The following is a 16,728-nucleotide window of genomic DNA, read 5'->3' as shown; positions in this document are numbered from 1 at the left end:
ATAATACTTCTTTTTACTCTTCATTCCTTCTTGAGCTCTTTTCCATATAGGAGTCTTTTTATTATGGTCAAATGTGTAGCACAAGAACTCCAGGTGTGCACGCTTGTGTTGAGATCAAGCAAAGCCACGTCAAACATATCGTGTAGCATACAATCAAGAATTTATGACAACTAATCATACTGGACGGATACCAAATGTTAGATCCGTCCTATATGTATCCTTGCGGTATCAATCCGTCGACCTCACTCCGTCGTTCTTCTTAAAGAAAGATCCGTCTCATACTTTTATCCTCTTCATACGTTATCACAAAATAAAATCTTATAAAGAACTATTGCTTAATTCATATCAAAATTGAGACTTATGCTATAGATTATAGATTCTAATATGATTATGCAGCAATGGAACTGCTTGTTTGATTGCAGAGCCACATGAAAAATAGTGATTGGTATTTGCAGAATCAGACTATATACAAATGGCGGAGATCGATATATAAACAGCACTATGAAAAGGGATGTGGTATCGGTCATTATCAAACACACCCTTGAGCTAGAAAATTGGCCTTCTATATATTAAACCTTCGTCAATTGTTTTGCACGAAGAATGATCACTTCAACATATACAGAAGCGGCTTTACCTTAAGGCCAGGGGTTCAAATGAAACCCCTGACCTGGCGGTATATATATATATATATATATATATTAGACCACCCATGTACCTGTTTTGGCTCATGTGATGCCCATGTGGTCATTTTCTATCCAGTAAGAATAACAAAGGTCTTATAATTGACGGGTTCAAATTGCATTATTTTGTAGCAGATGCGGTGTGTTTGATAATGATCCATACCACACGACCCATTTTCATATAACCAACTATTTGTAAAAGTACTATCTCACTTTTCAAACTAATTAGGAAATTAAAACCCTTTTCAAAAGTTTACATTTATGATGCATGCATGCATGCCATTTTTTTTTTTGCCAAAATGTTTAAATAGTCATACGTATCAATTCACAATTGAAGCTAATTGCACATCCACTTTGCCTGAACATGGAAGAGGTTTGCTTGGGCCATCTGATGTAGACAAATTAGTAGAGCTACTACCACATGAACATTGGGTTTGATCTTTTGACCCCATGAGAGAAGATGTATTGGAGAACTTATATTTGTGCATTGGAGACCCAAACGTTGACACTGGCAACTTTGATGGAAGGTTGGGCAAAGGAGCTTCAAAATTAAGAACACTTAACACTTTCCTTGTAGAGGGTCGACTACCGGGATCAGGATGGCAACACCATAAGCCAACTACCATCAAGCATTGGATTTGCTCCTTGTCAAATTCCATATTTAACTTAAGATCAACTGCTTCAAGGAGTTGGCCTTTTCCATAGAGCTCCCACACCCATTCTACAAGATTTACCTTGTTTGGTTCTGTTTGTGGATCAATTGGCTTTCGTCCACATACAATCTCAAGGGAAACCATCCCAAAACTATAGACATCAGATTCTTTAGAAGCTTTGCCAGATGTGGCACACTCTGGGGCAAGGTAGCCCATGGTGCCTGCCAAAACAGTAGTTTTTGAGCCCAAATCATGGTCTACAAGTCTCGCGAGACCAAAATCACCAAGCTTGGCATTAAAATTTGTATCCAGCATGATATTGCTGGGCTTTATATCTCTATGGACAATACATTGTTCCCATTCTTCATGAAGGTATAATAGTGCACAAGTCAATCCCTGGACTACATTATACCTTCCTGGCCATGTTAGAGTAGTCTTTGCTCCATATAGATGAGAATCAAGGCTTCCATTTGGCATATACTCATATACAAGAAGTAATTCGTCATGCTCATGGCACCAACCAATGAGTTGAACCAAATTCCTATGTCTCAGACGGCTAATGATCTTCACTTCTGATATATACTCCTTTCTTCCTTGCTTTGATCCTTCTGAGACCCTCTTAACTGCAACATCTACATTAGATTCACTTAACAAACCCTTGTAAACTCCTCCAAATCCTCCCTCTCCAAGCTTTCCTCTAGTAAAGTTGTTTGTAGCACGTATAAGTTCACGATAAGTGAAACTTCTTGGCCCAGTACCTTTTTCAAATTCATCATCCATACATACATCATCGCGCAAATGGTCTTTTGTGTTCTGACTAGTCCTTTTTCTCCAATGTATGAACCAAAGTAGACCTAATGCACAACTCACTACACCCAAACCCACTGCCAGACCAATCCACAAACCTGGTTTCTTTTTATGGTTACCATCTACTGTCTTGTTTGGATGAGTAGTACCACCATTTTTCGTCTTGTTTGGCTGAGCAAACCTATGTTTAGGCTCCAAGTTTGAACTGAATGACCAGGAAAGTATTGTATGTGACTCGACCAAATCACCTGTTGCAGCGGAGAAACCAACTCTAACCCATTCCGGCAAGACAGCCTTCAAGTCAACAATATATGAAAGGCTACTAGAGTATACTGGATTATCTGCAAAAGTAAGGAACACGCTTAGATTTGTGGTTGTTGAGTTATAACTTACCCATGCATCCACTGTTGAGCCACGGTTAAAGCTTCTGCTGGATGAGACATATGTCTTTGAGACAATTGAATTGACATCGATTCCTACATGATTATCACTTAGATCAGTAAAATCACTGTTTTTGTAAGTGTCAAACTCGACTGCAACAATTTTATTTTGAGTGTCGTAGAGAGCGGACTCATTACTAAACAGTCCAAGGTATCCCCCGGCTGAATTGTTAGGGATGTTGGACTCAAATGGTGCAATGAAGAAGGAGAGTCCGTCGCCAGACAGCATATTTGTTGGTTTGTGATTGTTCCTGTACCATTAATTACTTGAATGATAAAGGAGAAGTGAGTGACGAAGTCTGTAAGCCTCCCCGTGCTGTTATCCCAAAGGCACACTTGATTATGGAATGAAACACGACCAACACTAGAATTGACTAAGCGGGTGCGTGTATTCTTTGTGATTTGGAGACCTTCTGAGTCAGCGTATGCATCGCCTTGAAAGGTTAAGTTGCTTTCATTTGGTTGGAAACTAGAGAAGTTGAAGTGAATTGATTTGGCATGGGGAAGTGACAATAAAAAGAAGATGAAGAGCTGATTTAGAAGGAGAGAATGGATTTTTTGAGCTTGATGAAGGCTAGAACGTGTGCGGAAGAGAGCCATGGTTGAATGAAGGTCAGCTGGATGGAAAGACCTAGGAATGAATGAAATATTTATAGATGTCGTACGTATTTCGAAGCCATGAAGAAGAAAAAAATCTCGGGGGAATGTGCAGATTAGCGGTGTGGATGGCATGAATATAGTAAGTTAGGCATTGTTTGAAACTATAAAGGAAAATAACAACTCGAGTTTTTGAAACTCGAGATTTACATAATAAATCGAGTCTTAAAAACTCGCTTTATGCTCGCTTTGCGCTTGCTGAGGTGGACAAAATGTCACCTAGATCTCGAGTTTCTAAAACTCGTTTTACTTCGGATAAAACTCGAGTTTCTAAAACTCGAGTTTTACTATATCTTATTTTAAATTATGTTTTTTATACGCATGGAACTTGAGTCTTAGAGACTCGAGTTTTATCAAAGTAACTCGAGTCTTATAGACTCGATTTCCTCTGGACAGTTTATTTAAAACTCAGCCCGTGTCATTAACTCTCACAGAGACTCACTCACCCTCACTAACTCACAGAGAAAGCCTAAAACAGAGCTTTCAGCCTCACTAACTTTCACTCACTCACCCTCACTCACCCATAACTCTCTCACACCATAACTCTCTCACACCACTCACTCTCACAAAACCACATTGTCCACTCTCACAAAACCACATTGTCCACTCTCACTGCTCTTCCCTCTCAGCAAATTCATATCTAAGGTAAGGGTTTGCATAATTTGATTGTCATTGTAGTTGGGTATGTTGTCTATGGGTGTGGGTTAAAGAGTTTTACCATTTATTTTGTAGATAGTTAACATAACTTAGTTAATTTATCAATATTGTGAATTATAGAACTTTGTTTTGTTAGTGTTAATTTTTTGAGTATTTATTTGTATAGTTTTTGTTATCAAAATTTTATTCATCATTTTATTTTTATCATGATCTTACAAATTTCTTTGACTTTATTTATCATTGGTTTGGGTATAAAATGGGTAGTGAATGAATGTAATGAATGGGAATGGGTATGTAATTATCAAAATTTTATTCATCATTTCTAGGTTTTTATTTTTATCATGATCTTACAAATTTCTTTGACTTTATTTATCATTGGTTTGGGTATGAAATGGGTAGTGAATGAATGTAATGAATGGGAATGGGTATGTAATTATCAAAATTTTATTCATCATTTGTAGGCTTTTATTTTTATCATGATCTTTCAAGTTTTTTTGACTTTATTTATCATTGGTTTGGGTATGAAATGGGTAGTGAATGAATGTAGTGAATGGGTATGTAATCATGCTCCTCTACCCACCTAGTTCTTTCAGAACCCTTTTAGGCATTATAGGTCACCACACAATGGAGTAATAGATAATTCCGTCTCTCCATCCACTAGGATTAGAAGGTTTACGTCTTGGCCTTTAGATATTAATGGGCACTGTATAACCTGGCTTGAATATGTTCATTGGTAAGATTGCATTACTTATTTCCCTCACTTTATGACTATGTGATTTAACTAACATAGGACTTGACTTGAACAGGTTCACAATGCCTGATATTGTTATAATCATATACCATGGTGGTCCGCTTAAGAATACCAATGCGAACAAGGGATTGCCATTTGAGGGGCCGGGTATGAAGACCTATTATGCCGAAGTTGATCGTAGGTTGAAAACCCTTGATGCATTGAAGATATTTGTCATGGAAGAGTTGTGTAAGAATCCTGATGCGTACAACATGCAAATTACTTATCGTATGCCAAATGAAATCATGAAGCACCGGATTAATTACAAGTATATGGTGATAGAAAAAGACAAACATGTGAAGATCATGTTTGACAAGTTGGAGAGTATAGCTGAAGTAAGTAACATTGAGTTGTACATACAGTTGGAGCCGCGTGCAGTATGGCAAGAGGATATCCAACAAACAACCACAAGCTTACAAGTTGCGATTCCGGATGCTAAATATGAGTATTCTACACATGTAGAGGATGATGATGTTCATGCCGATGGAGATGATGATGATGATGATGATGACGACTATGTTGATGAGACTACTACTGTTAACAATGATGATGAAAATGATGATGACGACGACGACTATGTTGATGAGACTACTGTCGTTAACAATGATGATGACGATGATGATGACGACTATGTTGATGAGAATCTTGCCATTAACGGTGAAGATTTTGCCGATAAAGATGACTATGAAGACATGATTGAGAGAGGGGACTTTCGGGACTTTGAGGACTTTGAGAGGGACATTGATGACGATGAGACATTAGACGGTGGTGAACCTGATGCAGACAATGTTATTAGTGTCCAAAACATTACAAACACAATCCCTGCCTACACACCTCCTGCGTTGTCATTCTCTGCAAATACTTGGAAAAATATGGTTGATCCTTCGCATATTGAGATGCCATTTGTGTCTACTTGGAGAGAGGGGATGAATTTGTGCAAAGGGTTGACTTTTGCCAGTAAAGTGGAGGTGAAGCGCGTATTAACAATTTGTGCCCTCAAGGAAAACAAACACTTTAAGATCACTAGGTCGACGAGGAAAAATTTTTGTGCGAAATGCGTGCATGAGTCATGCAAGTGGTATGTCTACGCAGTTATGAAGCCCGAGCTCCAAACTCTATGGATGGTCACCGTGTATGTGGGTCCTCACACGTGTATACCGACTGGGGTGCGAAATGATGGTAGAATGATGAGTTGTAATTTTATTGCAGCAGAAATCCATAACAAGTTACATGAGGATCACACTACTCAAATTAAGCATCTCAGATCTCTGATAGAGGCGAAATATAATGGCCATAAGCCTTCTTACTACAATGTATGGGATGCGAAACAAAAGGTGATTGCGCTTATGTTTGGAGATTGGGAAGAATCTTACCAAAGGCTGCAAAAGTTGCTAATGGCGTATATTGATCAGGACCCGACTGCCCAGTTTTGCTATCGTGTCATACCCACCGATGAAGATCACACCGTATTGTTGCATTATGTGTTTTGGTCTTTCGGTCCATGCATATCAGGATTCAAATACTGCAAGCCGGTTATCAGTATTGATGGGACCCATCTGTATGGTAAATATCAGGGAAAGTTGTTGGTCGCAATGGCAACCGATGCTAGCAACAAGGTATTCCCTCTCACCTTTGCTGTTGTGGATTGTGAGTCAGGGTCCAGTTAGAGGTGGTTTTTACGATGCCTCAGAGAAACGATTGGCCACCTGATACCTGACGACGGCATTTGCATAATTTCTGACCGACATCTCGGTATCAAAAACGCCATTGCAAACTGGCCTAGAAGGGATGATGGAAAAGCAGGGGTATTTCATAGATATTGTCTTCGACATGTTGCTAGCAACTTCAACACCCATTTTCAGAACTCGACTCTAAAGTCAGCGGCGTTGAAAGCGGGATATGCTAGTCAGGTAGTTAAATTTGCTACCATAATGGACTCCATTAAGCAGGTGGAAATTGAGGCCATTAGGAAGAAGAAGAAGGTGACAGGAAGGGATGGTAAGGAAAAGAATCAAGATTAGCTTCCATACACATACCTAACGAGCGAGGATGTGGACATGTGGACCCAGTCATACGATGGTGGGAGACGTTTTGGAGCAATGACAACCAATATATCAGAGTGTTTCAATGGTGTGCTGAAAGGTGCACGGGGCCTTCCTATTGCTGCGTTGGTTGAGTTCACTTGGAACAAACTTGTTCAATATTTCCACGACCGGCACAAAGAATACCATTATGAGTTGTCAGAGGGTAAGAAATGGAGTGAATATGCCTTATCCACGTGGGATGGAAATAAGCGTAAATCTGAGAAACACTATCTCAAGCCATTTAGCAATGAAGAGCTGATATTTCAAGTAGTTACCCAACTCAACATGTGTAGCGCAGGAGGGGGAAACCACAGTTACGAAGTTCGGTTACAGGAAAAAACATGCAGTTGTGGGAAATGGCAAAATATAGGGATCCCGTGTTCACATGCAATTAGAGTATGTGACTATTTACATATTGATTCAACCACGTATATTCACCCATGTTATGGTTTGAACCATGCCCTTAACACTTATGAGCATGCATTTGTGGTTCCTAAGTCACAATCATTATGGAGGGATCCCATGGGGCCAAAGTGGTTGCCTAATCCGGCATTGTTGTGGGCCAAAGGTCGACCGGTGAAGTCACGAATAAGGAATGAGATGGATGGAGTAAGGAATAAGGATCAAGAACCGGGATGGCGGAGGGAGGACGCAGATTTGATAGAGAGTCAACCGAAGCAGACATGTGGACTGTGTCATGCTTCCGGGCATAACCGCAGAAATTGTTCGCAGTCTCGCGGTGCTTCCACAAGCGGCCATGTTCCACACTAGGTAGGTTGGCAAAAAGTTATGCATCGGTTAAATAATTGTTGTTCATTCGATGTTTACCTAATGTTTACTATCTTGCCTCCTAACGTAAATACTCTACCTTTTTCAAGCATCCTTCCATGGACGACGTTTTTGTCATGTGGACCGCTGATCTTAGGAAAAGTGACTACGTTGTATTGGCTCTATGTGAACTTTTTGATTGTTGTTGAATGTACTTGTAATTCTCTATCCAATGTACCTCTATGAAGATTGTGATTTGAATAGTATGGTTAGAATTGCAAATTAAGCGTGGTTGGACATGTTTAGAATGGTGATATATTGAGAATGACTTTTGTTGTGATTTGAGTGCATTTACATTGTAAAACTATGCCTGAAACAAAGCATTTTCTGCTGGAAAAAAAAAATTTGCCCAGTGAAAATCGAGTTTTAGAAACTCGAGTTCTACTGGGCTATATTCACTGAAACACAGCATTGCTGTCTGCCTGAAACAGAGCATTTTCTGCTGGGGAAAAAAAATTTGCCTAGTGAAAATCAAGTTTTAGAGACTCAAGTTCTACTGGGCTATATTCACTAAAACAGAGCATTACTCTCTGCCTGAAGCAGAGCATGCTTCTGCTGGGAAAAAAAAATTTGCCCAGCAAAAATCGAGTTTTAGAGACTCGAGTTCCACTGGGCAAATTTTTTTGAAACAGGGCATGCCTCTCTGCCTGAAACAGAGCATGCTTCTATTGGGGAAAAAAAAATTTGCACAGTGGAACTCGAGTCTCTAAAACTCGAGTTCCTTGGCAATCTCGATTCTTTAATACTCGAGTTGTAGTGGAATATAAAATCGGTCCATTTGGTCTAATTTGGTCTAATTTGGTCCATTCAGTCCACTTTGTTCCATTTTGGTCAGTTTCAATCCATCTTTGTGTACTTACATATATAATTGGAGACAACAGGTTTAGGTTGAGAGCCCTTATTCTAAATCTAAATTTATTAAAACAAATTCTCGAGTTTGGGGGTCAGCTGTCCACCATTGCTACACTGATGTTTGCAGTGCTACATGTGCTGCTCAATAGCTCAACACTGTTGAACCCTATCTAGTCATATCATTCACACTCACATCAATACACAGATTTGCATCCTTTTGCAATGCATTGTTTTCAAGGATGCAGAAGACCCCTGAAAAGTTTATGATGCATTTAATACAACTCGGTATTGTCTTGTCAAGTTCATGTCAGATGAAACTCTTCACATGCTAAATACTCTTCACATGAATACTGTTCAGCTGAATAGTCATGGCAGTACACTGCAACTACTGCCCAGAATAAGAGAATCTCACTGTGACATTGGGAACATTTGAACAAAAAATTCGTGCAGTGGTTTTCCAGCCTGTATTGACATGACAAGCCTAAATATGTTAAATTTTATTATTGAATACACAGTGGAATGAGGTTATAAATGTACCACAATTCTTTTCTTATTCCTACACCACTAACTTTGTAGGTTGAGTAAGCTATGAGTCGCAATGCCTCAACATCATCTCGTACACGTAGAAACAAGTTTCAATCTACTTCAACAAATGAATTATCACAAGTTCCAGCAGATCAACAACTACAAACATACACAGACCACTATGGAGGGAAATGGGTTGGAAAGAAGAGAGATTTCGTTAATATGCCAATATACACGTACAAGAGTCTTGGAAGCGTTGGCCACATCATGGTCGGCAAACCTACAAAACTAAGTATAGATACCACCGCAATGGAGTTCACCGTAGCAGAACCACCATGGTCAACCCTATACGAGAAGAGGTGTGAGTTGGAGGTATATTGTCGATGGCACGGGTTACGAGTTCCTAAGGTACGCTCAGCCGAGTTACCTAGAGATGAGCCTGCCAACATACTTGCTCGCCTTGAACAAGAGAACAATCAAATGCAAAGGCGGCTAGACCGTTTTCATGCAGTCCAAAAAGCTAGGAAGCATCTAAAGGGGAAGGCGCAAGAGCGAGCCATGAAGTCTATTAATGAAATTACTGCATTAGATGATGAAAGTGATATTTCAGACTTCTCAGATTCAAGCAATGATGATTTCCAAAAATTTCTACCTACGAACATTTGACGTTGTTGTTAAAGTTTATACATTGTGTGCAATTTTTAAATGTTGTTGTTAATGTCTGACAAATCATGTCACCATATATTCACTTGTTGCAAATCCAATTAAACAATTGCACACAGCTTGTGGCTAAGTTTATATGAAATCAGTTGCTTATTTTTTCCTTGTTGTTCTTTGTTCGTATAGAATGAAAATTATGGTCTAAATCACATAATATACACATCTAATTCCAGAACTTATTGTGAACTATCCAATAAATTATCCAACTGGAACTCGAGTTTGCTAAACTTGAGTTCTACGTGATTTTTTTTTTTTTTTTAATTCCATGTCAGATTCATGTTGGTTAGACCTCAAGTATAGCAAAATCGATTTTTAGGCGCATGCCATTCACCGAATTCTTTCCTGAAATTGTACTATTTACCAAATTTTGCCCATCAAAATAAGCTTGGATTGTATGTTGCAGTGTCCAAAGCTAAACCACACCAAGATGGGGGGTAAAAAAAGACATGTATTAATGGATGGACTTCATAAGTACTATAAAGTATAATCACTGAAGATAAATATAGTCTCAAAAATGCCATCAGCTTTACCAGGGCTGCTTTCTTAGAAGGATTCAGATGGTCAACTCTCCATATTGGAAAAAGCACCTTCTCTCACAAAGAACAGTTCTGAAAGGAAATCAAACGGATCAATTGGGAAAAAGAGTAAAATAATTAAAAAGGATGGTCCTATTATCCAATAGGTGCCTTCAGTTTTCAATCTGCCCAACTAGTTTCAGTTTATGTATTACAGAAGAGGAAGCCCATACGGCTGCAAATATGGACATTGTTTTTTTCTTATTTTTGTGGGGGTAGCCTGGTTGCTACAGGGACTGAGGGAAGTGTGCAATTTACACACAAGCTTCTTTGCATTACAGACCTCTTGTATTGAAATTATTTTCCTGAATTCAATCATAGAGACTCTTTCTCTCTCTTGGCTAAAGCAGAGGATGTCTTGATTGAACTTAAATATAGTCCACTAAAATACAACATAATCCAGAAATTATTGCACTGGAATTATAGGCCGCAGATGGAATGGGACACTCTGGTCATGTAGGTAATCAATTGTGCAAATGGATCTTAACAAAACTTTTAAAAACCACCACTTTAGAGTTGTAGTTGCATCAATAATTTTCGAGTTCCAAGAACTTGAAATTGTACATGTCAAATTTCTCTTGTCGTTTGGCAGCGAATATATGAGATAACTTGCAATTACGAACAAATCCTAATATTAGGCAATGTGATTTCTTAATAAAAAAGAGAAAAAGAACAAAAAAATAAATTTGGTTTGGCTTGTTATTTCTGTCAAGTTTGCTAATCAAACATGATGGTTAAAATTTGCTTTTGATTTTTATTGCCTTGTCAATAGACCTTAAATTGTCAAAAATTTATTATTATTCAGACAAGTGATTAACTTCAAAAATTTTAACATCAATATACAACCATGGTCTCCCTTGAAAAAGTTATCTGATTTCACAACTGAGCACAAGCTTTAGAAGAAAGACCATCTTGTTATTAATTTATTGGATAGTTCACAATAAGTTCTGGAAAAGAAACTCTTAAGTATTAACATAAATTATTACACTTTAGAAGTTGGCATTGCCAGATTAGCTCCAGTGCCACTTGGCAAATCCTTCCATTGCTGAGTGACTGTTTTGATTTGGGTGAAAAAATTAACACCAGCCTTGCCTAAAAATTAAATAATAAAAAAATCAATTAAATACAAGTAACCACTACAGTGAAAGAAAAAAAAATGTAGTTACAGATCAAAGGAAGGAAGATATTTTACCATAGAAATTGAGATCGCCTGCAAAAGATGCCTTAGAGCCAGTAAATGAGAAGAACGGCAAAGGAACTGGGATAGGAACATTGATGCCAACCTGAGTCAAAACAAAAAAAGTTGAGAATTATGTATTCCACTTAAAGCACTGGCAGTGGCAAAACTATAGTTTAAGAAACCAATACAACTCAGTAATTTTATCAAATCATGCAAAGTTCTAAATCTTTCCATCATATATAATGACACAAATATGGTGAAAAGGGTGAGAAAAAGTGGTTCATAGAGTTGATAAATAATTGCCATGCAATTGAAAACTAATCTGTACGAACCTCTAAGACATAATAATTGATTAAGTGACTCTTACCTGGCCAGCTTCAATTTCAGTTTGAAATTTCCTTGCAGCTACACCAGATGTAGTAAATATAGAAGCCCCATTGCCATATCTGTTCCAGAAGTACAAGTCACATACAAATCACATGTAATACTTCTTTAAGAGAATTAGAAAAAGTATGGTAATATATACAACAAGAGAAGAAAATTTAAGGAAATACTTGTTTCTATTAACAATATTTATGGCCTCTTCGAAACTGTCAGCCTGATGTTGAGAGGGACAGAAAAATTGTATGTTAATATCTCCATACTAGGCAATCAATAACCTGATTGATAAAAACAATGGAGTAATGAACACACCTCCATGCAAATAAGAACTGGGCCAAAAATTTCCTCCTGCAAATGCAGAGGTAGAAAAATGTCAGCATTGTTCTGAAGTCACGGTTCAGCTCTTTTTATCCAATTGGAAAAACATGGTTCTTTTGACGACATATGGGAAGAAAAGGATTAAAAGAAAATGGATACCTTGTAGCACTCCATGTTGGCTGTGACATCTGATAAAATGGTGGGGCCAATAAAATTCCCATGCTCATATCCGGGGACCTATTTGTCAATCATTAATAAATTGATTAGTAGACCAGTTTCTGAAATGCTGAAATTAAACAAATGGGGAACCACCACCTTGTCAAGCACCAATTATCACTCTTGAGAAAGAAATGCATCTACCAGGGTTTTTTTTTTTGGTTTCATATGACCAAAACAGCTGCAACTTTTATGTTTTTAGAAATTAATTTAAGAGAGTGAAAGATGTAATAAATTACCCACACAAATCTAATGCTTAAACTTACTCAGATAGATATGCAATGAAATTTCCCAAGTTCATAGAGGCCCATAAACTTACATTCGTGTCTAATTGAGTGCTTAAATGTCAGAGGCAATTCAAATTGATATTAAGCTAAACAAATCTGAATTGTAGAGGGGCTTCCTCAAAGTCATATTTAAGTTGTTAAGCTTTTATAGATACCAAATTTTTTTTTTTTGATAAGTAATAAAAGTTTTATTCAAACATTAAAAAAGAGAGTAACCCATGTATGCATTACGTACACAGTTCAGGATCAAAAGATACCAACTATTTGTACTGTTTTAATGTGTTTCCTATGCATAAAAGTTCCTTCTATCACCTACCAAATCAAATCTTATGCATCCAATTGCTTCTTTCGTTCACCACAATTCCTACTTCTTAATATTTCCAGCTATGATGCAAAGTACATATACTGTTGCTTCTTGCATAACACAAGATATCATCCACTATTCATTACAGAAGCTACAAAAAATTCTGGTACGACAAACAGAAAGACAGTAGAATGTTAAAGATACCAAAAAGTACCACTATATCTCTCCCATCAAGGACCAGTCTGGCACCACTTTCAACACCACTTTGAATTAATTTGTGTATTCGTTCCTTTGCCTGTAAATACAAGTAAAATTTAAAGGTAATCCAGTCTGAAACCCACTGAAGACTGATTCAAACGTAGACCAAGAAGTGCCAATAAACTGCTACTCATACAGCTAAATAGAAGTTTTCATAAATGATGCAAAAAAAAATAATAATAATGGAAAGTAAGGAAGTTTTCAGCTTCACTTGTTGCCAGAATAAGCTTTCTGAAGTTGGTAAAAATTTGGAAATTGTGTACGTACCTGTTTGCTAATTACTGGACCTAGATCTGCATTAGGTTCTGTTCCAGCATTTACTTTAAGAGCTTTGGCGCGTTCCACTAGTTTATTCTCCCTAAAAAGGTTAAAATGAATTATTTTTGAAGGTTTGGACTAAAATATATCCATGTAAATCAACAGACTTAAAGTCCTGAAAGAACCTGCTTTATATTGAAGGTCGAAATGCGTGGAATACCTATTCAAGACAACATCTCTACAGGTATGAAATCTGTCTCTGACAGGTTTGCTATAAGTCACATACTGAGACACATGTTTATAAAAGTTGAGGAATAGAATCATAGTTCATTGAATATTTATTAGGTTAATTTTCATTTATTTTTCTATCACATAGATGCCATAAAAATGAGATAGGTGTTATGCCTAGCATAATAGCAAATTCAATTATCCTTCTCCAGAAAACAAGAAATCGAACAGGTAGTTTTGACAGCATACTCATCTTTGTCTCCTTCGGATGTAAGATGAATTTGAAAGCTATATACACATGAAAATTTAACACATATTCAACCTTACATTAAGAACATTAATGTCACATTCACATACATCAGAAAATCAAATATCTTACTTCATTATCCTCAATGGGGACATTTTGTGAAGACCCTCCAGGTCTAGATATTAAGATTTTGTTTTCAGGGAAGATAACTCCAGCTTCCAGAGAAATTTTATAATTGTTAGGACTCCTTTAGAAAACTTAATTCACTGCAGGATGAGGACATGTTATGACAGGGAGTGTCTAAAATAATGGAGAGAAGAAGTCTCCATTATAAGACCAAGGAAACATAGAACTGGGTAGTAAAAAAGATAATAATAGCCTGCTATCAGAATAGGAGTGGGTAAAATGGGAGAATGCAAAAGGACATTACAGAATCCAAAATTAGAATGGGTAATAGGTGAGAATAGAAAATGAGATAAGAAACCTTGCAAACTGATCAAGGATGGTTTAAAGATAAAAGTAGAGAAATTGTTGGCTAAGTTAAGAAGATGAGAGTAGATGAAGCGTTTCAATTTCTTACAGGTACATGCACTTATTGAAGGTTAAACTCGATTTAGAAAACTTCTATATTCACTACCTTCAGTATAACAAACATGACATGGAACCTTTGATTTCCAGGATAGGAGTATAAAAGATAGACTAATATTAAAGGCATAAAAATGAAGAAATAGAATGCACCAGGAAACAAAGCATTTTACCATGACTTTAAGCCTCCAAGCCTAACAACTGTGCTGAGTGCCATGCATCTTTGTCCAGCAGCACCAAAACCAGAAGCAACTAGAGCATTTAAAGTAGCATCCTCATTTGCATCAGGCATGACAATTGCATTATTTTTTGCCCCCATATTGGACTGAAGATAATAGTTAAAAAAAATTGCGAGTTCAATTCAACTTTAGCTGTTGCATGCATATAAAAGAAACCACTTTACTCATAAGAGGAATGGAATGCCCTCTGCCAAAGTAGAAATGATGCTTACCTGAACACGCTTCCCTTTAGCTGATGCTCTTGCATATATGTGCATACCAGCCTATTTTCATTCTCAGTTTCCTTTGGAGTATTGTTCTTCTCCTGATTCCCTCCACAAGAACCAGTTTCTTCTGGATTGGTGTGTGTCTCCCAGTTGCCTCCAGGAGGACCAGAACGGGGTTTTCTGAAATATTTACCAATGAATGTTTCAGCAACATCTGGATACTTTCCCTTGATGAAGCTATCCAAGCATTTGCGGTAGGAAAAGTCTTCTTTACGACCATCAGTTGAGACAACGTAGAAGCACCGGCTTTCCTGGAAACTGCTGTGCCTGCTAACCTACATGTCGAGCTGAACGACCACTTTTCTCATTTCGAGGGAGGTATTAGATATCTGAAATATAAATATAAGTAAATAAATCAGAATACAAAAACTTGTAACAGCACAAGGTTTGAAAACTAATTGAAACTCCATGCAACAATGAAGAGTTATATATACCTCTAAAATATTCTTCAATTTAGTATCCACCACTTTCAGATCACTGGATGTGTCATGATGCATTGCTGACAAGTCAGGTGTCCTGCATATTTCATATCTCATTAATCCCATGTAATTGTTCATCCTAATCTCCCAAAAAAAAACAAAAAGCAAATTGATTGAAGATTACAAAAACAAAATTGAAGTTAACAAAAGACAAATTTCAAGGAGGAGCATAAAAATGTGACCTCAAGAATGCAACACCATGGACCTACGGCTAAGGTCTAAAAGCTAGAAAGAGAGAGCTAACATCAAAGCCTGAGGACTGCCACTAAATCATGTCGTGGCTCCTCCTCACTTTTGAGATGCTCATCCTCCTGAATTGTTTGCAAATGAATGTTATGCTCTCCTGGATAAGTGACCAAAAGATCTTTTCTCCCATACTAATCATTCGGTGGACAGCCACAGCTCAGACTGCAAGTAATGCTAGACCATTGATAGAGTACATTGGCCCTATCAATGAGGTAGTAATAGCAACACGACCACTTCCGATTTTACATATTAAAAATAAAACCCCCAAGAATCATTCTTAGACCCAAAAAGGGCATGGAGAGAACCAATCTTTGCCATGCATCAGATCCCAACACTCCATAGTCAGATAACCATTCTAGACTTCTAGGTGATGATCACAACTAGAGTATTTTCTTTTTCTAGTGACAGCTTTACCATTCATCTTCTAATGGATTTTTTTTAACATATACTTGTTCCATTACATAAATTAATACTTCAAAAACTACAATTTAGTGCATGCCCAGGTACATATATTGAGAGTCAGGTAGATACTTCATCATAACAATCACAAATACTTCTACATTATGCACATAAGAATTCAACTACCAAAAAACGAAAACCACCAGCTCCCTTAACAAGTTTTTTATAGTTACAAAGGGGAAGGGGACCTTTGAACCCTAGACATCTCTGTTGGAAACACCAAGAAGCGTCAATTGAGCTACAAGGCTCATGGCACCAGCTCCCTTAACAAATTCATATAGTTTATGTTAAGAAAATAACAATAACAACAACCAAGCCTTATTACAAAAAAATTAGGGTCAGCATATCTCATATTAAGAAGAGTGTGAAATAAAAGTGAAATAAAAACAGCCAAACAGTAGAGTAAAAAATTTTACTTGCTTAGTAAAGTATAGAAGATAGTTTCAAAGAATGGGGGAGTGTCATTTCAAGCAGCCTGCTAGAAGCTGCAAGCCTAGGTAGCATGCTAG

The 16,728-nt window shown here is 37.4% G+C and overlaps 1 protein-coding gene and 1 pseudogene across 1 annotated transcript; both read right to left on the bottom strand.

Annotated features, from left to right (window-relative positions):
- Window positions 1-1,000: 1,000 nt before the first annotated feature.
- Window positions 1,001-3,180, bottom strand: LOC142628661 (L-type lectin-domain containing receptor kinase IX.1-like; annotated as a pseudogene).
- Window positions 3,181-11,008: 7,828 nt separating this feature from the next.
- On the bottom strand, window positions 11,009-15,538 carry LOC142629776 (methylmalonate-semialdehyde dehydrogenase [acylating], mitochondrial-like). The gene is made up of 11 exons (XM_075803812.1): window positions 15,470-15,538; window positions 14,982-15,364; window positions 14,704-14,855; window positions 13,480-13,570; window positions 13,169-13,249; window positions 12,307-12,384; window positions 12,142-12,177; window positions 12,003-12,046; window positions 11,816-11,894; window positions 11,461-11,551; window positions 11,009-11,360 (listed from the first exon to the last, which is right to left on the bottom strand). The coding sequence occupies exons 2-11, from the start codon at window positions 15,024-15,026 to the stop codon at window positions 11,251-11,253; spliced, it is 807 nt and encodes a 268-aa protein (XP_075659927.1). The 5' UTR covers window positions 15,027-15,364; window positions 15,470-15,538; the 3' UTR covers window positions 11,009-11,250.
- Between the last annotated feature and the right edge of the window lie 1,190 nt (window positions 15,539-16,728).

Source organism: Castanea sativa, chromosome 3 (assembly GCF_040712315.1).
Source record: "Castanea sativa cultivar Marrone di Chiusa Pesio chromosome 3, ASM4071231v1".
NCBI lineage: Eukaryota > Viridiplantae > Streptophyta > Magnoliopsida > Fagales > Fagaceae > Castanea > Castanea sativa.
Note: the sequence above shows the minus strand (reverse complement) of the source record. Positions and strands in the feature narration are given on the sequence as shown.